At 42.1% G+C, this 25249-nt stretch overlaps 1 protein-coding gene and 1 long non-coding RNA gene across 4 annotated transcripts in view; one reads left to right on the forward strand and one right to left on the reverse strand.

Moving 5' to 3' along the window:
* The window catches only part of GUCY2C (guanylate cyclase 2C), a 77132-nt gene extending 72328 nt beyond the window's left edge, over positions 1-4804 (forward strand). The window contains exons 25-27 of the mRNA XM_008140435.3: positions 1270-1364; positions 3467-3543; positions 4630-4804. Coding sequence (XP_008138657.2) covers positions 1270-1364; positions 3467-3543; positions 4630-4804 — 347 coding nt within the window. The remainder of the gene's footprint in view (positions 1-1269; positions 1365-3466; positions 3544-4629) is intronic.
* A 1907-nt stretch (positions 4805-6711) lies between these two features.
* The window catches only part of LOC114231135 (uncharacterized), a 54870-nt gene continuing 36332 nt past the window's right edge, over positions 6712-25249 (reverse strand). For 2 of the 3 annotated variants that reach the window (XR_008556638.1, XR_008556637.1), the window contains exons 2-4: positions 24924-25175; positions 16887-17008; positions 15569-15729 (exon numbers count right to left, since the gene is read on the reverse strand). This is a non-coding gene — a long non-coding RNA (uncharacterized LOC114231135). Of the gene's footprint in view, positions 6996-15568; positions 15730-16886; positions 17009-24923; positions 25176-25249 lie in introns of those variants that run through there. The other variant, XR_003617110.2, reaches the window with a different exon arrangement.

Raw genomic sequence — 25249 nt, forward strand, 5'->3', positions numbered from 1 at the left:
GTGTTACGTGTAGTAGATGCTAAATAAATAAATATGACAGTGATAGTAACAGAAATATATACAAGAGTGAAGGAAAGCATTGGTAGATGTGGGCAAACATTGCAAAAATACAGGTGTTAGAACAGTATTTTGGCAATTTACTGACAACCTGATACTGGTTTATACTGGAAAATCATGATGTAAAGGAAAGAATAAGTTTGGGGCCAAACAGACTTGCGTTAAAAGTATACCTATGCAAATCACTGTCTGTGTTAAGGTAGTGGGGGAATTACCTCATTTTTCTAGGAATCAAAAATTTGAGGATAAGATACCAACCTTGCGGGAAGGATTGGAGAGTATATATGTTAAGCACTTAGCAATCTTCTGATAGATGGTAGACATATAATATGGGGGTGCTATTATTTTTACTATTGTTATTGTCTGTGGAACCCATAATGGGAAAGGTGATATACAGCAATGGACTTATGAATGGAAGTACACTGAGTGGCCAGATTATTATGATCTCTGAATGCATAATAATCTGGCCAGTGTATATCCTATATAATAAAAGGCTAATATGCAAATTGTCCCCTCGACCAAGAGTTCGACCAGCAGGCAGGCCAGCCAACCACCCATGTCCCCTCTCCCTGGCCAGGCTGGCCGGACCCCACCCATGCACCAGTTCTCTAAAATATATATATATATATATATATATATATATATATATATATATACACACACACACACACACACACACACACACACACACACTGAGTGGCCAGATTATTATGTGTTCAGAGATCATAATAATCTGGCCACTCAGTGTATATCCTCACCACTTAGTTGTCAGGAAGATAACAATATCCCAGAAGAGTAAAATTTGAGAAAATCAAGACCCTATAACTGTCTCCTGAATCTTTACCTTGTCACCAATACTTCGGCTACTTATTGGAACTTTTACATGGGTACCCACATGCCAGCTCTCAAGCTCAGCACCACAAGCTAAATCTAAAACACGGTCCTGGGGCTACCACTCTGAGCTGGAATGAGAATCCATGGAGCACAACCCAGGAGCTCCGTCACTCAGCACCCTGAAAACAGTGCCAGACCCTCTTTATTCCTACATGTGATATTTATTCCACTGGGTGTATTTTTAAGTGTTCTTTCACTAAAATATCTGAGCTGCCAAGAACATCTAAAGTGAATGTCCGGAATCAAGGGGAAACAAATGTGGCCATATCACAGATTTCAAATGGACCAGATTTTCATTGATCTGCTTTGCTTTTCCAGCCTTGAGAATCCATGTGAGTGGCTCCACCATAGCCATCCTGAAGAGAACCGAGTGCCAGTTCTTGTATGAAGTGAGAGGAGAAACATACTTAAAGGTAAGGGACCCACAGAGACAGCACCCAGAAAAGCCACTCACACACCCCCGTGGGCCACTTCCTTTGAGACTGGACACCCAGTGGTCAGTAATATCGGGGAACGTAAGATGAAGAACCTTTTTCTGTACTCCCTGCGTGGATCTCCCTCTGTCCCCGCGATGATCACAGACCCATCCCCACGATGGTCACCCACTATCCCATGTAGGAGAAGCCACCCCCAAAGAATGTGAACTCAGCTTCTCTTTACTTCAACGAGCCCCTTTCACATTCTGAACTATGACCTCTATGTTATAAAATGCTGCCACCGTTTCTTCCACAGGCACCCAACTTTCCCCCCAAATTCCTCCTTTATACCCAAGAGCCACAGTCCAGTTCAGGACTAATTTAACTACAGTCAATGTCCTGTCTCCTTACATCCTTGCACTTACTTCAAGATGCTGCCACTCTAAGGCCACCTCTCCAGCCAGTTGCTTTATCATTAAAAGCTCTGGACAAGAGCCGAAACTGGTTTGGCTCAGTGGATAGAGCGTCGGCCTGCGGACTGAAAGGTCCCAGGTTCAATTCCGGTCAAGGGCATGTACCTTGGTTGCGTGTACCCAGTAGGGGGCGTGCAGGAGGCAGCTGATCGATGTTTCTCTCTCATCGATGTTTCTAACTCTATCCCTCTCCCTTCCCCTCTGTAAAAAATCAATAAAATATATTAAAAAAATAAATAAATAAATAAGTGAAATAAAAGCTCTGGACAAGAGATTGCAAGCCACCCTCCAAAGCCACCAATGCCTCCACTTGGCTCTCGGGCTGCTTTTTGAAGGTCATTACAATCTTTTCACAATTGGTCTGAGGCCAACTATTGCCAATAAGATCATCTGTCTCCAGTAGCCATAGCGCTTCCAGCCTTTACGCTGTGGTTACAACTTAAGCCTCCTTTTGTGTAGTAGGGTCCCAACATCACACTCACTTTGTAATCCTCCGTAAATACGTTTTCTACACCGAGCATTTCTCCCCAGATAGAAGCAGTTTATGGATTACTACAGTTCAAACATATTTTAAAAACCCCAAACACTATGATATATGTATTACCATCCCTCTCCTTTTCAAATACCAGCTCTAGCAAAACCAGGATTTTCAGTACGTTTCCATTCATTTTATAACCTCCAGATGGGCCCAGAAAACATCACTTAATAAGTGTTTAGTATGATACACGTGTTTATAGTTTACACTCTTTAGGCGGGGAAACTGTGGCAAAACTTTTGTGGCAAACTTCATGGCAAAATGAGCCAGAAGAAAATGTGGATAATGAAAACCAGTCAGATTTGTTGGCATAACATAACTGTAAATGAATTTTCTTCCTTTTTAATTTAGAGTTCTTGTGATGTTGTCATAATGATATTTTAAAATCTTTGGGGAGGGGGGACTTTACTTTGAAGAAAACATGTCTGGTGATTGAAAGACTTGTTTTTATTGATTTTAGAGAGAGAGAGAGAGAGGGAGATCAATTTGTTGTTCCGCTTATTTATACACTCATTGGTAGATTCTTGTATGTGCTCTGACTGGGACTTGAACCCATAACCTTAGCATATTGGAATGATGCTCTAACCAACTGAGCTACCAGCCAGGGCAAGAGACTTGTTTCTAAAATGGCATTTGGAGCCTTAGCTGTTTTGGCTCAGTGATTGGAGCATCAGCCCGTGGACTGAAGGTCAAAGGTTTGATTCCCATCAAGGACATGTACCTTGGTTGCAGACTCCAATCCTGGCCCTAGTCAGGGTTTGTGCAGAAAGCAACCAATTGATGTGTCTCTCTCACATCAATGTTTCTCTCTCTCTCTCTCTCTCTCTCTCTCTCTCTCTCTCTCTCTAGAAATCAAGGGAAAAAATATCCTCGGGTAAGAATTAACAAAAAAAATTTTTTTTAAAGGCATTTGGAAATAAGCTCTGTCCATATGTAATGCAGACCATATCAGGAAGGTGTGCTTCACTGAAATATAGGCACTGATGAGGAACTCAGGGGGAAATGTTTCTTAGAAACGGACACTTGTCAGAACAGCGGGCTAGAACTGAACTCATTGGCCTCCATGGTTCTCACCTCTCTTGTCTCACTAGGGAAAAGGAACTGAGACCACCTACTGGCTGACCGGAATGAAGGACCAAAAATACAACCTGCCAACCCCTCCTACTGTGTAAGCTGCTGGGTGTGGCGGGGAAGGGGAGTGGAGGTCTGGGCTTTGTAAGTTGGGCTTCGTACAGCCAACTTTTTTTGGCAAGTGCTTTGACAGTGTCAATGGTGTATTAAATATGGGGACTACAGGTGTGAGAAGTTTAGAAACCTCCCTTCTCTGGCTGCTAGAGGCTGGGTATTCTAGGTATGCCCAGGAGAACAGAGGACAGTTGAGAGCTCACTTCCTGTGTGTCTGGTTCTGATAAAGAGTAAAGCACGCTGGAGGCGAAGAGGCACTCTGCATCTCCACCCCTGCCTACAGCTCTCTGCTGGGCCACATGTTGACAATGGGATCTACCCCATTCCTACGGCTGTGGTTCTGGGTCTTCCCATGGAATGTGTGTTCTCCCTGAGACGAGGAAGACAGGTTCCAGGTCTGACTGACAGTCTCAGTTCCCCTAAAGCTGACTCAAATGGTCACCAAGTTGCACAGTGGTTGCTGCAGTCAGTCACGTGGCTGTTGCTGTGGCATTTGCTATGGTAGAGAAACCCCGTCTTGCAGACTCCTAGATGTTGGACCCAGACGGATGGCAAGCCTAGAGATGCCAAAACCACCCAGGTCTTCCCTGGGGCACAGGGGACCTGGCCTCTTCCTGGGAGTGCTCCACAATCATTCCAAATTCTTGAAACCCTCCATTCATTCTGAGTCCTCCCCAGACATTCCTAGGAATGTGTGGGACCAACACGTTTCCAGGGTTGGGTTGCAGGGGCCCAGCATTGCTCTGGCTTTTTGCCCCCTCCCTGCAGTGGCATGGGTGAACCTAACAGCGCCCCCAAGTTCTAGCAGCATGGTGTTTCACTTTGAAATTGAAATAACAATTTTCAGTTTGAAATATATTCTGCTTTTTCTATATATTCAACTGCACAGAGTAGGCTAACAGTGCCTTATGGTCATCCAAGGCAAGCCTGTTTATCTGGACTTCCTGTATCTAGCACAGAAGCAGCCTTTGATAAGTCCTGGGTAAACTGAGCAGGTTGTTCTGGAGTGAAGAAATATTCTGTATGAATTGCTGAGAAGTTCTATTTTCCCTCCCCACTCACTTCCCAGGGAGAATCAACAGCGCTTGCAGGCTGAGTTTTCAGACATGATTGCCAACTCTTTGCAGAAAAGACAGACTGCAGGGATAAGAAACCGAAGACCCACGCGGGTAGCCAGCTACAAAAAAGGCTCTCTGGAATACATGCAACTGAACATCACAGATGAGGAGAACACCCATTTTTAAACCTGTGAGGCCCAAGGACTCAGGCAAATGAAGTACAAATGCCCTCAGGCAGCAACCTCCAGGGTCCCGAAGCCTCCATTTCCCTGAGACCTCAATGGAACACAAGACTCGGATGCCTCCTACTGAGCCTCTAACAGTGGGTATTGTAACCCACGTAACCCACGCACCATCCTATTTGTTTCTATAAATACTGACTCTGACTGATCTATAACTTATAAAAGTGTGTTTGTATAAGAATCCTAGGAACTGACTTCAGATACAGACTCCGACCTTCAGTCATCCCAGTTCCGTGGGATTTGCTTACCTTCAACCATAGAACCAGGATGACAAAGACCAGGGTGACACACACAGACCATCACTTGACCCATTTCGAGGTCCTTATCGGGATGGACTGTGTGGCCTGCACGCAGAGAACTTTTCACCCCCTCCCCTTGGTCTCTTTGTTTTGCTTTGCCTCTCCCTCCTCGTTAAAACCCCTGCCTGCTCTGAGGTGTTGTTGAGCCAGGCTTTGTGGCAAGAGTCCCCCATCCCCTCAGGTGACCGGCACTTGAATAAAACCTCTTTCTTTTTTCACCAGCATCTGTCTCATGAGTTTAGTTTTTGTGGTGGCAGGCAGCCGCACTTGGGTTCCAGTTACAAGCTTTGGCTGCCTGTCTGGAACATTTTATAAGAATATTCTGGAGCCCTAACCGGTTTGACTCAGTGGATAGAGCATCGGCCTGTGGACTGAAAGGTCCCAGGTTCGATTCCGGTCAAGGGCATGTACCTTGGTTGCAGGCACATCCCCAGTAGGGGGTGTGCAGAAGGCAGCTGATCGATGATTCTCTCTCATCGATGTGTCTAACTCTCTATCCTTCTCCCTTCCTCTCTGTAAAAAAAAAAAAAAAAAAAAAAAAAAAATCAACAAAATATATATATTTTTAAAAAAGAATATTCTAGAAAAGTAAACTATCGTTCACTCTGGAACCTGATCTCAACCTTGCTTCAGGGAGCTTCAACCTGGGAAAGAGGAATGGATGTACTATCTCAAAGTTGAGGAATTTTGTTCTCATTTCATTTATATTGTTTTTTTTTATTTACTGGCTCTTTTTCCTTTTATATTCATGATAGGATATTTTAAATTGTTAATTATATGTTAAATATCTTATCTCCATTAAATTTTATTTAACTCATAATTTTTGCAGAAAATATGCTGTATATTAGGATTAATATGCTATCATTAGGGTTGTATATACAGAGTGTCCCCCAAAAATGTATATACACACTTTAACAGCTGATGGCTCAATTTTGAAGATGAAATGTATTTTAATAAACACTGCCTTTATAATTATTCAGTGTGTGTGTATACATTTTTAAGGGAAACCCTATAGTTAATGGTTGAAAGCTTACTGAGTCTGTGTTTCCACCTATTCCTCCCATTTTCCTGAATTGCACCAGCCCCATCTTGTGCTCCTTGAAAAGCTGGCTAAATCCACCCACACGGAACCAGGGCAAAGCTAGCATTGCTGCTCAGGGCTAAGAACCTTGACATTCAGTATCACTGCCCCACCTGAGGAGACTTGGTCTAGTCCTCTACCACGGGAGGCAGGGCCTGCAGCTATCTGAGGTCTGGGATAAAGTCAAATCCTGTTTAACTGTAAAGACACAGAACTTCAAACTGCAGATATTCCTTTCCTGTCATCCAGCAGCCATCTCGGGACCCTTCTGTGGCACCCCAGCATGACTCAGTTGCTTGAAATTTCTGGGGAAATGGCAAAAGTCAAGTGGTGTTGAGCAGACTGGAATCAGCAAAGGCAAGTAAGACAAGCTTGTAACACTTCTGGCATTAACCTTCAGAACTAAAACAACTACTTCAAACACTTCCCCCTCCCCAGGCCTCTGCCATGGAAACCACTCAGAGATTCAGAAACGTTGTCTTTTCCATCTCCTGGAAAAGCAGAAAATCAAATGGTAATAGAATAAATTATCTCCTGATTTACAGGTTGAGAACTAATATGCAGCAAGAGTCCTTTCTTGGAGTCTGGAGGTGTATAATCTATCTGCCTCAGTGTCTTGCACAAGGAGATTTTTCTGCACGGAGATGAGGTTGTGACATGAACATTCTTGGTCACTCACTTAGGAACATCTCTTCTTATTTCAGGAACTGGGCGTGGGGAATTATAGAAGCATGGTCTCTGCCAAGCTTTGAATCCTATAGGGGGGGAGAGAAATGTAAAGAGATAAGTAGGTTTTGGTACAAAGCAATGTTCTTTTGTTTTGTTTTTAAACATATTTTATTGATTTTTTTACAGAGAGGAAGGGAGAGAGATAGTTAGAAACATCGATGAGAAAGAAACATCGACCAGCTGCCTCCTGCACGGCCCCTACTGGGGATGTGCCCGCAACCAAGGTATGTGCCCTTGACCGGAATTGAACCTGGGACCTTTCAGTCCGCAGGCCAACGCTCTATCCACTGAGCCAAACCGGTTTGGGCCAAAGCAATGTTCTTGACAGCAGGCAAATTTAGCAACTTCAACATCAACCAGAAAAACTCCAAAGCATCTTTAATGCTAAGGGGCATTGCTAAAACATCTCAACAGCAGGCTCATGTTTGTCTTCTATGACAGGACCTACATGGTTGTGAAACATTTCTCTGCCTTTAAACAGATGTGTGGCCTTGGCTTGTCCACTTAGCAATATGATTACGGGATACCAGTGATGACAGCGACTAAGAATGGGACCCAAGCAAGGGTCAAATTCTTGCACTGTTCCTTTCTAGGTGCGAGTTAATTAATTAATGTCTCCAAGCTCCTGACGTTTCATTAATTAACCATGAGTCATAATATCCACCTCAAGGGGTTGTTACTAAGATTTTTTTAAATTGAAATTTACCAAGCACCTAGCACAGTGTCAGTCACATTAGGTTCTCAACAAATAACCTCTACCTTCCATTTTTCCCATCTCTACTTGCTTTATATTTAACAATTGGTTATAGAATTTTTCAAATGTACACAAATTTAGATGGAATATAGCTAATGAATCCCTATATAGTCATCGTCAGTTTTAAGAATTATCAAAAAATAAAAAATAATCTGAAAAAGAAATTTATATTCATTTACAGGTATAACAATTCAGGCATTGATAACGAAGCAGCAGCAATATTATTGCTGTAGGGTAACCTAGGATAATTGATATAATTGCCTCATGGTAGTAAGAAAATCTCGGAAAAAAACTTTCCAATATTTATTTTTTAAAATCCATGTGTAAGTGGACCTGGGCAGTTCAAACCCATGTTGTTCAAGGGTCAACTGTAGTTGCTAAAAATGCCATTGGAGTGGTCCCCCCATTGCCTGCAAGAGATATGTTCCAACATCCTCAGTGGATGCCTGAAACCATGCCTAGTACCACAATCTATATATCCTGTTTGTTTGTATATACACAGGGTAGGCAAAAGTAGGTTTACAGTTGTAAGTTGCACAAAGCAGTTTATTCTTGTATTATTATTCATTAGTTATTATATTATCTTCTAAATGCACAACTGTAAAACTATTTTTGCCCACCCCTGCATATACCTATTATAAAGTTTAATTTATAAATTAGGCACTGTAAGAGAGTCACAATAACTAATCATAAAATAGAACAATTATAACAGTACTAGAGGCCCGATGCACGAAATTCGTGCAAGGGCCTTGGCCTTTGCAGCCATGGAGGCTTGCCTCGGCCCTCGCAGCCCCGGCTTCTTCTGCTAATATACTAATTAGACCATGATGAATGTGACCTCTCTCTCACTCTCTCTCTCTCAGAATATCTTATTGTACTCTGCTCACCCTTCCTGTGATGATGTGAAGTGCTCATGTGATGAGATGAAGTGAGATGAATGACACAGGCATTGCAACATAGCATTAGGCTAGTATAAGGGTTACTTGAACACAAACCATTCCAGTCAATCTGATAACCAAGATGGCTACTCAGTGACTAATGGGGCGGGCAAAGAGATAATTTGTCCATACGCAGCTGGACAAAGGGATAATTCACATTCCAGGTGGGACAGAGTGAGGTGGTGAGAGCTTTTATCATGCTACTCAGAACAACAATTTAAAACTAGGAATTGTTTATTTCTGGAATTTTCCATTTAATAGTTTTGGACTACCATTGACCGTGGATAACTGAAACCACAGAAAGTGAACCCATGAGTAAGGGGGAACTACTGTTTTTATTCTGTAAAACCTTTGTTCATGTGCTTACACATACGCATTATACCATACAATGCAATCCCAGTTTAATGCATCTTATCTTGCACCTTTAAATAACTGCAATTTTATATCATGTAGATTATTCCATCAAATTATTTAAGGTATTAACCCAACCCAGGGTAGCTAGAGTTATTGGGGGGGGAAGAAAAAACAGTAACACGCTCCCTTGATTGTGTCCTAACATTTGGACCTTGGTTATAGAAAGCATGAATTATCACTTTCAGTTCTATATTTCTTTGGAAATAAATAAATACTTGAGGTTTATGCAAGAACAGATGTCTGTAAAACTGGAAATTGTACAAGAGCTTCCTGCATCTTCTAAAGAGATCCTTGATTATCCAGTCACCCGTTTAGCTCAGGAACAAAACCAGCATGGGGCAGTGTTTCTCGAAGCACTGTTTCTCGATACAGGTATCCTGTGCATACCTGTATCACAGCACTCACCACACTGGCCAAGTGAACTATTAACCTTCTAGACCCCTCAGACCATGAACTCTTCAAAAGCAGGGGCTCTGGGTCATTCATCTCTATATTCACAGAGCCCAGCACAGTGCCAGGAATACAGTAGGCACTTTGCACATGTTTGTTGAAATCTAACTATGGTTTAAGCCAGTGGTCGGCAAACTCATTAGTCAACAGAGCGGCAAACAGGTCGCACACAGGTTTTTAAACACTGGTTTAAGCTATTTGATTTTATCTATCCTTTAGCTTAAGGTGAATTGGGCCTGAGATTTGCCAGGAGCTCCACTGGGCTGGAAGAGAGAGCTGAGCTGCCTGTTGTTGGTGTAGCTGATTAAAACAAGCCAAAAATGAAAGACTGACTGCGATGATATAAGCAATAATCTCAAACAAAAAAAACAAAACAAAACAAAAAAAACACTGCCTCAGGTATGGCAGGTAGTCTCACTATTGAGGGAGCCCCAAACAAAAGGCTCTGGCAGTCTTAAGGACTCTGAGGTTGAGAAAGGGTGTGGGAGATGGCTAGGGGTGGAAAATTACTGGGTCTTGAGTCAGAGTGGGGAAAGGTGTCTTCAAAGTTCCTTCCTCCTGATGAGGAGGTCTCCACAGAGGCACCTGGAGGGGACTTCTGGCCAAGGCCTCCGATAAAAGACATAGGAATGAAGGAAGCAGGGCTTGGAATGAAATATACCAAGAGCATGACTATCTGGGGGGCCAGAGTCCTTGACTACCCCTCCCTCCAGAGACTGGAATGCATGGGCTGTTACCAAACCAAAGTCCATGTGCCCCACTCTTTGAAAGGCCAAAATTCAAAACATCTGAGTTTGGAGTAAGGAAAGGTTTATTGTTTGGAAAGGTGCCAACTGATAAGATGGGAGTTCTGATTCTCAAATCTTACACACTGGACTAGGTGATGGGTTGTAAAGGGGTTGGGGGAATAGGTGTGCAGAATGGCTGGTGGGCAAGTTTTAACTGGAGGACCTTGGAACTTGGCCATTTATGGTAAAGGGGTGTCGACACTGAATCTTCCTGGACAATAGACCCTTGGCTTCTGGTGTTCAAGTTCTGGTCCTTTGGTTCTCTGGTTGGAAGTGGGAGCACATGAGACTGGTTCTGGGCACAGTTGGAGATCAAAGTTCTCTCTTCTACACATGCATGACTTGCAGTGTTGGCCTGTTGTCTCTGAAAAGCAACTCAGAATCTCATTAAACAGGGTAGGACCATTTGAGCTGGTTGTGCAGTTACAAGGGGAGGGCAGCTTTCCCTGTGAGGCCTGCTAGATTAAAAAAAAAAAAAAGGTCTCTGTAATTGCATAAGGTCAGGCCTGAAAAAATCGCACACAGGTTTTTAACCAGAAGCCTACTTCCTCAACATAAAAAGCCAAAACTCAGAAACAATGAACTAGAGGGGGCGGGCTCTGCTTTTGCTGCTGAGAAAGGAGTCAAGTTTTGGGAAAAATAAGGGGGTATTTTCCAAGTCTTACTGCTAAATTATCGACAGAACCTGAAGCTTGAGAAACAACAATAAATATATTTTTGACCTTTGAACTTTCAAACTTTCCTGTAACTTTTCAATCCCTCCTTAGACATTATATAGGATATCATCGGTATGATATGCATTGGTGCCTGAATTCCAGTCAAGCAGAACATCTCCTCAAAGAAAATGTCCACATTGAGACAGGCCAGGAAGCTAGGACAAGTGGAACAGAGAAACTGATAGCTGAACAAACTGGCCAAGCAATTTACAGCCAGATACAGAAGGTCACCTCCCTAGAGATAACATCCAGGCCTCAGTTGTATTTCAGGTCCAGGCCCAGAAAAGCAGCAAAACCAGGTGGGCCACACGAGGACCAACAGCAATAACTAACAACCTCCTGCCCTGACATTGACCAATCAGTGGAGACCGAGACCCAGAATGAGCACACCCTGAAAACTGATGAATATTTTGCTCAAACCCTCCCCTGAGACCTCTCATAAAATTCCCTCCAATCAGAGAGAAATAAAAGCCTCAAAACAAAGGACCCAGGGTGTACTCTCTGCCTCTGGGGAGCAGCCCCTGACTTTCTCTTTCTTCCCTCCCTCCCCACTCTCCCTGCAAACCTCCACAGGCTTACATCTTCTAAATGCTAAGGGACCCCCACAAGACTTGCAACTGGGTGAGCAATAGGCAGTGGTGGCTTGTCCCAGGCTAACCCCCTGACCCTGTCTCCACGGTCCCCTTTTCTCTGACTTCCCAGTGAGCTAAGACAGCCCAGTCTAGGCTCTCCTGTGGCTTCTTCTGAGTTAAGCCTTTTCTTGTTTTGCTGTCACCAACCTTAATAAACATAGCCTCATAGTCACCTGGAATTGTGTAGTGAAATTTTTCCTACACAAAGTAAAAATCCCACACACTACTGGCTGGCCCTAGGCAGACCTACTCAAGACCAGGTCGCCTGTCCAGGAAACAATATCATCTCAAAAAGGATGCACAGGCTCTCTCTTTCACTTTATTCATTCCCAAAGCAGAGAAATTTAAATCTGGGTGAAAGCCAATGAGCAACTGGAGAGTCTCGTGGTGTTACTAAACTGAAAGAGTTCATTTACCCCATGCTAGCATTTTCTCCACGGCAATTTTTGCTGTCAAACACTAGACAGCAAAAATTGCCGTGGAGAAAGATAGGTTATTTTATCATGAATGGGGCCAACCAAAATAATGGGAAGTGAGTGCTCAAAAGCCTGAACTCTCTGGCCCTAGCTGGTTTGGCTCAGTGGATAGAGCATCAGCCCTCAGACTGAAGAGTCCCAGGTTCAATTCTAGTCAAGTGCTTGTACCTCAGTTGCAGGCTCGATCCCAGGCTCAGGGAGAGTGTAGGAGGCAATCAATTGATGTATCTCTCTCACATTGATGTTTCTCTCTCTGTCTCTCCTCCTTGCTTCCACTAGCTCTGAAAATCAATGGAGAAAATATCCTCCGGTGAGGATTAACAGAACAAAAAAAAAGCCTGAACTCTCCAATGGCATGTAGGTAACATTAAATAGGTGAAATTGCAAGACACTGTGGGTTGTGTGTCACCGTGGGTTGAGGATCCTGCTGGGAGCTGATTGGTTGGAAGAGAGGTAAGTGTTATGAGTCATTTCTTCAGGTCTTGAGGATGGTCTGTTCTGGTGTCCCTCTGTCTGGTTTGATGGGAAAGTAGATTGGAGGGCTCAGGAGTTGAAACCCAATTTAGGTCAAGATGTTATCTTTAGCCTGCCTGAGGTCTGAGCCATTATGACCATTAGTCAGGTCAGCTACTGGTATGTGCTGCCCCAGGGATTGCAGATTGTCTGGGGAAAAGGCTAGGTCTCAGGGGGCAGGGGGGGGGGGGAGGGTATATCTAGAGAGATAAGGTTTCTAGAGCTAGAATTTAAAACTGAGTTTAATCAAAGTCGTAAGAACCCTCAGAAGACGTGAATGCAGATCCTTGGTCTTTTTTTTTTCCTCTTCTTGACTCTTTGCTCCAGATCTCTGTGACCAGAAAGACCCAGAGGACATGGGTAAAATCCACAGAAAAGAACCACAGTGCTGGCTGCTGGACATAGAAACTTAGCCTTTAGAGGAGAAGGCAACAGAAATTGAGATTCATAAATTCAGCTGAGTTAATACGAGTGGCAGATTAGAGAGAAATTTGAGCTCCTCTTTGGCATTTTATCATCATTATCTCATAAACTCCCATGGAGATACTGCATTTTGTAACTAGAAAACTATGACTCAGAGAACTTAAAGCTACTTGCCACTACTTACTGGTGGAGACAGGATTTGAAACCAGGTCTGCCTGGCTGCAAGGTCCCTACTCTTTCGGTCAAACCCAGCAGGGAAATTAAATAACATTCTCTGAAAAATGGCTGTCCTCAGAAGTAGCTACCTATGCTGTTGTAAGGGAAAACCTCTAAGACTGTGGAAAAGTCCTCTCTCGTTTTCTGGAGATTCCACAGAACTAGAAACCTTTTCCCAACTCACGCATTTCTCTCTGTGACTCCAGCTTTCTTCTATTTTACTGTTTATTAAAAATTACTGGGTTCTCCCCCTGGACAATGTGCTCTCAGTGGTTAGCAGGTCAGCCCCCCCACTGAAGGGTCGTGAGTTTCATCCTTAGTCAAGGGTTCATACCTGGGTTGCAGGTTCATCTCCAGCCCTGGTCAGGGTATGTGCAGGAGGCAACCAGTCCATGTATCTCTCTCCACCTATAATGTAGATACTAGCATTATTATTCCCATGCTGGAAACAAAGGCACGGAGATATGAAGCCACACTCCTACTTTGTGGCAAAGTGAAGGTTTAAAACCATATGATTTGAGCTCAGTGGTTGAGCATCTACCTATGAACCAGGAGGTCATGGTTGGATTCCTGGTCAAGGGCACATGCCTGGGTTGCAGGCTCGGTCCCCAGTAGGGGGCATGCAGGAAGCAGCCCATCAATGATTCTTTCTCATCATTAATGTTTCTATCTCTCTCTCCCTCTCCCTTCCTCTCTGAAATCAATAAAAATATATATTTAAAAATAAAACCATATGATTTGGTTCTAGAAATCAAACATCTTACCCACTGTGTTTCACCTGATTAAGGCAGGTAAGGAGGGAAGTAAAAATGTTATCTCCTAGGCCATCAAATCCTAGTGTCAACAAGAGGGGGAGCCTGGAGAGCACAATGGATCGAAAGCAAACTGTCATTCTCTGAAGAGCATCAGAATTTCTCTACACGGTTGAGAGGAAGAGTCTTGGAGATTAAAGAGCAAGCATATTGCTCTTCTTACCCTGTTGTTTGTTTGGAAAGGCTGGGTGGAGCCTCCTTTTAGAGCATGTGCATTTAAAGTCATTCTCCTGGTGGAGCCATTGCATGTCCGTCATCCATGCTGTTGGATGATCCACCTACACTGAAATTCAATTCCATATACCCAGGTATCTCACTGTTTAGGGCTGCTCTGGGGGAAAACAAAATTCATTTAAGATTTGCCTTCAATTTCAAGGTATTTAAGAGGAGTACACACATGAAATAGAGATGAATGGCCAAAAAATTAGTGGTATAAATAATAAGTGCAACTATACTTCAGGGAAAGAAATGTCAACACGGATCAAAGCAGCTTCAGGGTAGACTCATTCCTCTCTGAGCCTCATAGAACTCATCCTTGTTGTGTGGCACTTAGCATTATTGTCTTGCATTGTGGCAATTTGTGTACTTAGCTAAATCCCACTACCAGATATTGAGTTCTTCCACCAGGGAAGTTACCACAAATTTTCTAATTGGGGATATATATTATCTAGCATAGTGACTTTAAAAAACAAAACAAAAACTAAGCCCTCCAAAGTGCTTCTTGAACTTATCTAAATTGGGGCTAGAGCTGAGCCTTCAATGATAGATTGGTTTGTAAAAGGAAGAGATGAAAAGAATAAGCTAAGACAACAACTTAATAAAAAAATGGAAAGAAAAGGTAAGCTATTTCAGACCTCGTGGTAGACCAGCAGAAGGTTTGCCCAGGGGAGATAAAATGAGCTAGAAAGGCATCAAGAGTCATATTGAGAAGGCTAAGTTGTAAAATATGAACTTTCTCATATACACTGGTGGCTTTCAATCATGCAGACTAGAGGGATTTTTTTTTTCTTTTGGATTGACCCTGATAGTTCTTATTATGTTTGCAAGATGCCCTTAAGCAATAACCATTAGGAAGCTTCAGAGAAAAAGAGTTTATTACTTATAGGCTCTAGAATTTACAAAGTATGCCTGGGGACACATAGCCAGGATAGCCTAGTCTGGTATGAGACTCAGATTGACAAAGAGACAGCTAGAGAGAGAGAGATAGAGAGAGAGATAGAAGAGAGAGATAGAGGTAGAGAGAGAGAGAGAGAGATAGGTAGAGAGAGAGGTAGAGGTAGAGACGGAGATGGAGATGGAGTTAGAGACAAAGACATGACAGTGACAGTGACAGTGACAGTGACAGAGATAGCCAGGCTTAGGGGGAATTTGAATTTTCTGGGAAGGTTGTTAAAATCCCAGCCCAGGTGTTCTCCCTCCAGGGAGCATACCCATGCCATTCCCCTCCCCCACCCCTTCCCACACAGGCACATGTCTCCTGGCCTCTAAGGAACCAGGAGAGCAAGGGGCAGTGGCAGCTCATCCCGGGCTAACACCCTAAACATGTCTCCAAGGCCTCCTTTTCTCTGTCTTCCCAGTGAGTCAGTCCAAGCATTTTTGCTGAGGTCAATAAATTCTTGCTTGTTTTTCTACAAAAAAGAAAAAAAAGAAAAAAAGAAAAAAAAGAAAAAAAAATCCAAGCCCAGAGATCAGATAGTTGGGCATTAAGCAACCATGAGTATTTTGAAAATTCTTTCTGGATGATTTATACACCCAACTGTTGCTTTTGGCAATGAGAGGCTTTGGGGGAAAAAAAAAGTGTAACAACAACTACAAAAATGACATAAATGAAACTGTTAATTAAAATGTTTTTCCAAAGTGAAAAAGCTTTGATCTGAAATATACTTTATGTTGCCAAGTGTACAATAGGCAATTTAAAACTCCTCGTTATAGTTACAGTCTATTAAGAGGATTTATTTAGTCAGGACACCTTCAAATATTTTTATTTTGTCTAGATAAAATAAAATATTCAATGGATATTTTAAAATTAAAATAAAATTTTTAGATGAGAAAACTACTATATTCCTATCATAGAACTTTTGGAAACTACTGACATGTGGGGAAAATATCCCTTCAAATCCCACAACACAGAAATATCCATTATAATATGCTCACATAATTATTTCCCTTGCCAAGCCTGCTTCCCTTCCCCAGCCCACTTAAAAATTGTGTCCATTTACATATACATATATATATATATATATATATATATATATATATATATATATATTTTAGAGGCCCAGTGCAGGGTTCATGCACGGGTGTGGTCCTTCAGCCTGGCCTGCATCCTCTTGCAATCTGGGACCCCTCAGGGGATGTTGGAGGCCCAGTGCATGGATTTGGCCCGATACCCACAGGCCAGGCCGAGGGACCCCACTGGTGCATGGGCCTCTAGTATGCATATAAGATCTTTGGTTAATCTCTTCCCGCCCTCCCCGCTTCCCTCTGAGATTCATCAGTCTGTTCCATGTTTCCATGCCTGTGCTCTGAGAGTCAATACACATCATAGCTACAATTGGCAGTTGATACCCATCCTCCACCCAGCCACCATTTTTATTTCATTAACCTTGCAAAAGTGTTTCTCTTATACTAAACCATTTCACTTTTGGACTTTGCTCATAGAATTGTGGTGGGGTTTCACCATACATAGTGTTTTTTCTTCTTAATAGGATCAATGCAATTTGGCCCTCCCTGCAGGTTTTACATATTGAAAGCCATGCTGACCTGGAAAGTTTGCTTCTCTTACCTCACTCCATAGCTCCTGCTGTCATCTGGCATCAGGACAATTCTTTAATGGCCCCAAGTCTCGAAAATTTCTTGAAATCTGATTCTTTTACCTCTGCCTGAAGGCCTTTTCTCTTCCAAAACCTCAAACCAGGGGAACAGGAAGACAAGTTACACTGAGTGGCCAGATTATTATGATCTCTGAACGCATAATAATCTGGCCACTCAGCGTTTGTAAGAGACACTACACTTTTCTCTCCATTCCTTCTCCCACCCACTCTGCTTTCCCCCAGGAGCTCACACACAAATCTACTTCTTCAGGTTCCTTCTCAGCACAAATCAACTCAGGTAGATCTATACACGTGAACTCATGCATTCATCAGACACATCCAAATGTAAATCCTAGTTTATCTCAGCCAACGACCCAACTCTGCCTAAATCTAGGTAACAGGATCATTCCCTAGGAGATGAACAATAAGAGGATGGGCTTCCTGACTAGTAAAGATTGCTCCTGAGTCTTTTATTTTTCATAGCCAATATTTGGAAAACATGATTTGGTATTCAAGAGGAATTGTCAGGACACTGGCTGGGTAGCTCTGTTGGTTGGAGCATCGTCCTGATACACCAAGGTTGCTGGTTGGATCTCTGGTCAGGACACACACAGGAAGCAATCAATGAATGCATAGATAAGTGGAACAACAAATCAATGTTTTCTCTCTCTCAAATGAATAATTTTAAAAAAAAAAAAGAGCAGTTGTCAGGATGTAGAAAATCATTGCTCAATTCATTTGGCAATGACGATGGCCATTATGGTTTTAAGCAATTTTTGATTGTGCAATCCTTGTTGACACAGTGTTTCATCCAAGTAACTTGATTACTAATGCTGAACAGGAAAGCACCTACACGTGCTTCCAATGGTCATCAACCACAACAAGGAACCAATCCGCAATGTGAAGAATACCGCTTGAGAAACACACCTTGTGTCGGCAGGCAAGAGGAAGCAGAAGGAAAGCACAGTCCTGCTAGTGAAAGCCCTGGGGGGCAAGCTGCCCACTAGGTTGCACAATATCCTAATAGAGAAGCAACTTGATTCTTGAATTTGAGGTCCTGCATTTACTAAACTGTGTGAGAGATTCCCCTCTATATCATGACTTCCCTCTTCAGGCCTTAGCTTTGGCTTGTCACTCAGGCAGTTGAAATATATTATTTAAAAGATTCATAGAAGTTCTATTTTCTGAGTCCTTGAAAATGTGTTACCCTAACACATGAGCTAGAATTAATTCAGTATAAAATGTCATGGCCACAACCTTTTCCCTCAAAAAGTCTGTAGATGATTTTCCATGGGAAAAGTCAATCTGATTCATAATACTTTCTAGGTAACATTTTCCATCTCCCTCCCTCCCTCCACACACACTGGAATGTTCACAGTGCTTTTGCTTGTTTTGTTGTTGTTTTTTATTTTATTTTATTGTTTAAAGTATTACAAATAGTAGTACATATGTCTCATTTTTTTCCCCATTGACCTTCTCCTGGCCTCCTTTACCCCCCCCTCCACATGCCTTACTCCCCCCCCCCCCCCCCCCCCCCGCCTCGCTCCCCGCCACACGGGGCATTGCGTCCATTGGTTTTTGTTGGTTATTGTTTGTTCATTTGTTTTTGTTGGTTTGCCTTTGTACCAATTTAGTATCTACTATTTTCTTAATAACTAGTATGTAATTACTCCTACAGAGAGACTCATCTTTGTTGAGAGAAGGCTCTGATAAGCCTGAAAGGTGAAGAAAGGTTTAGCTCCAGGGCCCCTAGATTGATGTGATGGATCTAAACCTGAGATACATTGTGCTTAAGAGAAGGAATGTGCTGGCTGCTGAGAGAGGAGAGGTAGGAGGCTCCCAGAGCTTAGGTATTGGAGGAAGCACAGAAAGGGAGGTTCGGGAGATGTAAAAGCCAGCTCGGAAGCCAATGAAAAAAAGAGCCATTAAAAGCTATCCCTTAAAAAAAAGTTTGCTGAAAGGATTCTTGGGGGAGGGGGCACATTTATTTTACTTCTTTCCATAGGTATATTTATTTTACCAAACCATTTGAAAGTAAGTTGCAGACGTCATGACACTACCACACTTATGTCCCCTAGAAACTAGAACATCCTTCTGCACATCCACAATACTGTTTTCATACCCAACAATTCTAAAATATTCAATACCATCTAATATATGGTCCTTATTTATTTAAATCTTTCCAAATGGCCCAGCCAGCATAGCTCAGTGGTTGAGCTTTGACCTATGAACCAAGCGGTCACAGTTCAATTCCCCATCAGGATACACGCCCCAGTAGGGGGCATGCAGGAGGCAGTCAATCAATGATTCTTTCTCATCATTGATGTCTCTATCTATCTCTTCCTCTCCCTTCCTCTCTGAAATCAATAAAAATATTTTTAAATAAATAAATAAATAAATAAAAATAAATAAAATTTCTCCAAATGTTCTCCCCAAAAAGATCTTTTATAGATACACACACACACACACACACACACACACACACACACCCCATTCAGGATCCAGTTAAAGATCACACATTGGTTGTCACATCTCCTTACTGCCTTTAATCCAGATGAGTATTTCCTTCATGTTTTTTTTCCTGGGAGAAAGGCCTTGTCTATTAAGTAACTGACATCTTTAAAAATAATATAAGCTAGTTATCTTGTAGCTAACAGTCTGGATTAATGGCTAAATAGTTTGTGAGGCCCAGTACAAAATGAAAATGAATGGTGCTTTGTTCAGAAATTAGTAAGAATTTCAAGACAGTGAAAACAAACGATTAAACCAAGCATGGGTCTCTCCTAAGGGTGGGCTATATTTGATGGCACTTGCCACATGCCCATGAACCTGGTTGAAGCCAGATTTTATCTTCATTATTTGATTCCGAGTTAAATATTTTTGCCAAAACGACTACATAGGTGATGTGCACCTTCCGTTACATCATTTTAGGAGAAACACTCAGACTTGTTTATTTAGCTCAGGAAAGTTTTCTTCATAGTATTTTGATTCCAATTAGTTCAATTTCATCTTCAGGAACACATATCATTCTTAGGGTGGTTTCTAAAGTCGTTTGTGTCTCTCATCTTCCTTTTTGTGTTTTTCTTCTCCCTCTATTGTTTGGAGGCCTCATCACTCTGTCCTTCAAATTACTGGCTCAGTCTTCAACAGTGTTATATTTTGCTCTTTACTATCACCCTCCAGTAGCAAATGTAAATTCTACTATTAAATTTTAGTTTTCTATAAACGAACTGTTTCTTATTCCATACATCTCCCTTTTCATCTCATGAATTTTCTTTTCAACCTGTTTTTCTTTATAAACTTTCTTCTTTTAGTAAATAGAGGCTATATCTTTCTAATATCCTATAGAAGATGCTAAAACACTTTCTAAAATTTTCCTTTGGTTCTGAAAATTGGTAGCTTTTAGAAATCTGAGATTTCAAGATGAGATCCCCTTCCCCTCATTCTACAATATTTTAAAAATGCCCTAACTGGTTTGACTCAGTGGATAGAGCGTCGGCCTGCGAACTGAAGGGTCCCAGGTTCAATTCCAGTCAAGGGCATGTACCTTGGTTGCGGGCACATCCCCAGTAGGGGGTGTGCAGGAGGCAGCTGATCGATGCATCTCTCTCATCGATGTTTCTAACTCTCTATCCTTCTCCCGTCCTCTCTGTAAAAAATTAATAAAATATATTATAAAAAATACTCCATGTTGTGCTGGTTCTTGTTTCTGATCACTCATCTTTAAATTGAAAGAGCTAGCCCTAACTGGTTTGGCTCAGTGGAGAGAGCGTCGGCCTTCGGAGTGAGGGTCCCAGGTTCGGTTCCAGTCAAGGGCATGTACCTTTGTTGCGGGCACATCCCCAATAGGGGGTGTGCAGGAGGCAGCTAATCGATGTTTCTCTCTCATTGATGTTTCTAACTCTCTCTCCCTCTCCCTTCCTCTCTGTAAAAAATCAATAAAATATATTTTATAAAATAAAAATAAAAAATAAATTGAAAGAGCTAGCAGCATGTGGTTCTCAACAGAGAGAGTATTCAAATTTTCCCTGGCACCACTCCCTCAGAACTCCCTTCTCAGACTACAGTTGTCTGGAAGATTGATACGCACAGTTTTAACTCAGCTCCCTGTATCCAGGAGATGCTCATCTAATTTACCAACTAAACTGAAATAGGATATTTTCCTAGTCACCTTTTCTAGAGTTTTGACCCTGGGTTACATTTAAATGTTAATTTCTAGCCACTTTCCAAGAATTAACTGCCTAAGATCTGTCTTCTTGTTGTATTCATTTTAAAATATCAGTAACAGACAGATTTATTGAATATTTATCAAGAACTTAAAAAAAATCCTCCCCCAAGGACAAGCTTAGAGAAGAAGGGAGGGGGAGACAGAGAGAGAAAGAGAGAGAGAGAGAGAGAGAGAGAGAGAGAGAGAGAGAGAGAGATTGTTTGGTTGCCTTCTGTACATGCCCCAACCAGAGACTAAACCTGCAACCCAGGTATGTGCCCTGACCAGGAATTGAACCTGAAACCTTTCAGTGCACAGGACGATGCTCAACCAAATAAGCCTCTCAGGCCAGGCTCAAGCACTTCTAATTTACTCACTAGTGGCCTGGTGCATAGATTTGTGCACATTGAAAGGAAATTAATTAGAAGAAAGATTTGTGTGGTAATTACGTTACTGCAATATGGGCGAGTCAACGCTTATTTTTAAATTGCCGGTGCACATCATATGTACCAGCTGATCAGTCAGTCGGACGGTCGAACTTATGTATGGTTGGCCACTTAGCCTTTTATATAGAGAGATTTTATGTACCATTCAGGCTTTAGTCCTTTCCCGTAACCTAAGAAAGATTTGGGACATTTAATACAGGAATATTGTGCATCTCCAGTCAAGTTTGAACAACAATAAGAAGTGTGTTTTGCTTATTGTTTTTATTTGGCATTTGTACTACTGTCCATAGAATGAAAGCAGATAGTAAGATATTAAGAGTGGGAGAGAAGAAAGGTAAATAGAGGAAGTTGGTGGCAGCTCCTTCAGGATGTAGCCACTCAGATTAGGAAAGAGGTAGAAAAGAGGTAGAGAAGTTATGAAAAAGGAACTGTCAGGCAAAAAAAAAAAAATTACATCCCTTAAACAATGCAGATAATGCTCATGGCCTTAAAACTCTTCCAGCGCTTTTTTTCAGCCTCTTTGGAGGTAAAAGATGGGGATAAAGATATCAGCAGGGTGAAAGGTTCATGTTTGTCATGTGGAGAGAATCTATATATATAAAAGCCCAGCAACCGAACAGCAGAATGACCAGAATAACCGGTCGACCAGTTGCTATGATGCACACTGACCACCAGGGGGAAGACGCTCAACACAGGAGCTGCCCCCTGGTGGTCAGTGCGCTCCCACAGTGAGAGCACTGCTTGCTGACCAGGATGAGTGGCGCTCCCACAGCGGGCCAATCCCACAGGCCATGCCCCCCACCAGTGCACGAATCCGTGTACTGGGCCTCTAGTAAAATTATACTAAACCATCTAAGCAGTATTCAACTTGTACAGAAACCTCTCTTAACCACCACCTTTCCTGCTACAGTCAACCCATTCCTGGTTCACATCTCACCCTTATACCATGGTCCTCAAGCCAGGACATGCTAGTAGCTTTACAATCACTAACCAATGACAGACCCTCTTTTGTGTACTCAATTTAAAAGACACCAGCAATCTGGAAATTATAGTAGATGGAAGCTTATATAAGAGGCAGTCAAATAAAAAGCAAAGAGGTTAGGAAGTCAGTACAGAATTGTTTTATAATTGCTCAAAGCAAGCTCCACAAGCATCAAGCCCAAACCCAGGATTTCTGAAGGATGTCCATTCTTTCTTTGGCTCTGCGGCAATCTGAATGCAGTATTCTAAAACTTAAGGACCAAATTCTATGTTTAACTACCAAAACAACCTACACACAATAATGTAGGACAAAAACATAGTACATAAAAGGAAAATTCATTACAGAAGTAAATATACAGAAGAATAGTTGAACAGTAGTCTAAAAATATTACCCTACACATTTTTCTTCTGAGAAGTTCTTGTTTAACTTAGTAAATCTTCCACCATTAAACTTATTCTAAGAGTCTATGGCTTATTGCTCAAGGGAAGAAAAAACAAAAATATTGAAAGATGAAAGCAAAAATGTGAAGCTTTCTGAGGTCTTCAGTAGAAAGAAGCCATAGTGTGTGTTGAAGGCCATTAAAATGTAAAATCTATGCATCTGAGAGAGAAAAATATTTTGAGATTTCAAAGACACAGACTGAAATAAAAGGACATAAAATATATTCAACAACATTAAATTGGAATACGGGTTGAATTCGTTTCTATTCAAATAAGTAAAAAGTTTGAAGCAAATACAGCCCTGGCCTGGTAGCTCGTTGGTTAGGAATGAAAGAAATTTTAAAAATAAAAGGAAATACATAGTGGGTTGATGAAAGGCCCAGCACCACCCTTCCTCCAGGACATGCGTTGCCTGCTTGATGGGTGGGGTGGGGTGGGGACATATTTGGTCATAGAAATTCAAGGTAGGTCTAGAAATACCAGAGCTGAGGAGATTGTGTTTAAACTTTCCAGAATGTAGCCACAGGCTTGCAAACCTTGAGAAAGAGTTCTGTGTCCCACATGCACTTGAGCTGTAGAGTAGCAACGACTGAGGGAGATGTTTGGGGAGATGAATCCGAGGGTAGTCTCACTGTTTGACACACACTAAACCAGAGTATCTCTAAGTCCCCATTGCCATACCTTAGGGTTCAGAGGGACCTGAGAATGAGCCAAAGGACCCAATAGAACCCGACTCTGCATGAAGAGGTGGCCAAGAGTTCAGAAATAGCGGGTGCCTACCAAAATGTGTGTTCTTGTTTCCATACCAAGAGGTGACATCCTGGCTGGAGGGTGCATTTCCCAGCCTCTTGAGCATGTATGGCAAGATGTGTGGTTATTGCCAGTGGATTGTGAACAGAGATGATGAAGAAGTAGGAGTGCTTTCCCCATACTCTTTCCCCTTCTTCTGGCTGGAAGAAAAGACTCCAAACCCACTGACTTTCAAACTGCAGACTAGGAGAATCTATCAGACTGCAGCTGCCGCCTTCACTCCATCTGAAGATGTTCAAGACAGGCATATAGAAATCTTGACTGCCTGCCTTCCAAACTCAGAAACCGAGATTATTGTCTGCTCCAATCATTCACCTTTGTTTTTCTTTTGTTTCCATAGAGATGCCTCAGATTAAATGCTCGATTGCTTGAAAAAAAAAAAAGACTCCAAGCCCAGCCAGTGTGGTTCAGGGGTTGAGCGTTGACCCATGCACCAAGAGGTCACTAGTCTGATTCCTGGTCAGGACACATGCCCCAGTTATGGGCTCAATCCCCAGTGGGGGGCATTCGGGAGGCAGCCAATCAATGTTTCTATCTCATTGATGTTTCTATCTCTCTCTCTCTCTTCCTCTCTAAAAACAATAAAAACATATTTTTAAAATAAAATAAAAATATAGAATGCTTGAAAGAAATAGGTTGAATGAAAATAACACAACAGTTATTAAAAAAAGACTCCAAGCCTTAGGGTCATGGTTCCCCCATATAGTTTGACAATCACAGTGAATTCACTGGGGATGCATAGGAGATATTAAATATTGGCAGGAAAGTGTAATATCAATAGAAAACACTATAATGAACCAAAATTGGTATTTGGGATACTTTCTAAGACACGCCGCCCCCCCCCCCCCCCCCAGTGGATGCTTGAAATTGCATAGTACCAAACTATAGATGTTTCCTATATGTGTAAGAGACTAACAATAACTAATAATAAAATAGAACACTTGCAAAAATATACTGTAATAAAAGGTGAATGTGGTCACTTGTTTCAGGGGATCCCTTGCTGAAGTCTTCATATGGGCTCAGTATTTTCTGGTGTAACACGTTGCTGTCAATCAGAACAAATTTTCTATTCATATCTTCCGCTCACAAATGTGATGCCTGTGCCTTCTTAACTAAGCATTTACCATGCACTGTGGCTGTAACTTTTGAGTTTGAGGTGCGACAGCAAAATGAGCAAGAATTTCTTTGTCCTTCTTCACAATTAGACAAATACAAGATGGACACTTCCCATAGATCTCGGCAATCTCAGCATGTGACTCTTTTCTTTCCTCATTAAGTAGAGAACGTTCACCTTTTCACTTAAAGGAAGCACTTTACAGCTTCTCTTTGGCATATTCGAATTGCAGCGTCACTGCTCTTGCACTCTGGGGCCATTACTAAGTAAAATAAGGGTGACATTAACACAGGCACTGCGGTGCTGCAACAGTCGATTTGATACCTGAGAAGGCTA

Source organism: Eptesicus fuscus, chromosome 7 (genome assembly GCF_027574615.1).
Source record: "Eptesicus fuscus isolate TK198812 chromosome 7, DD_ASM_mEF_20220401, whole genome shotgun sequence".
Lineage (NCBI taxonomy): Eukaryota > Metazoa > Chordata > Mammalia > Chiroptera > Vespertilionidae > Eptesicus > Eptesicus fuscus.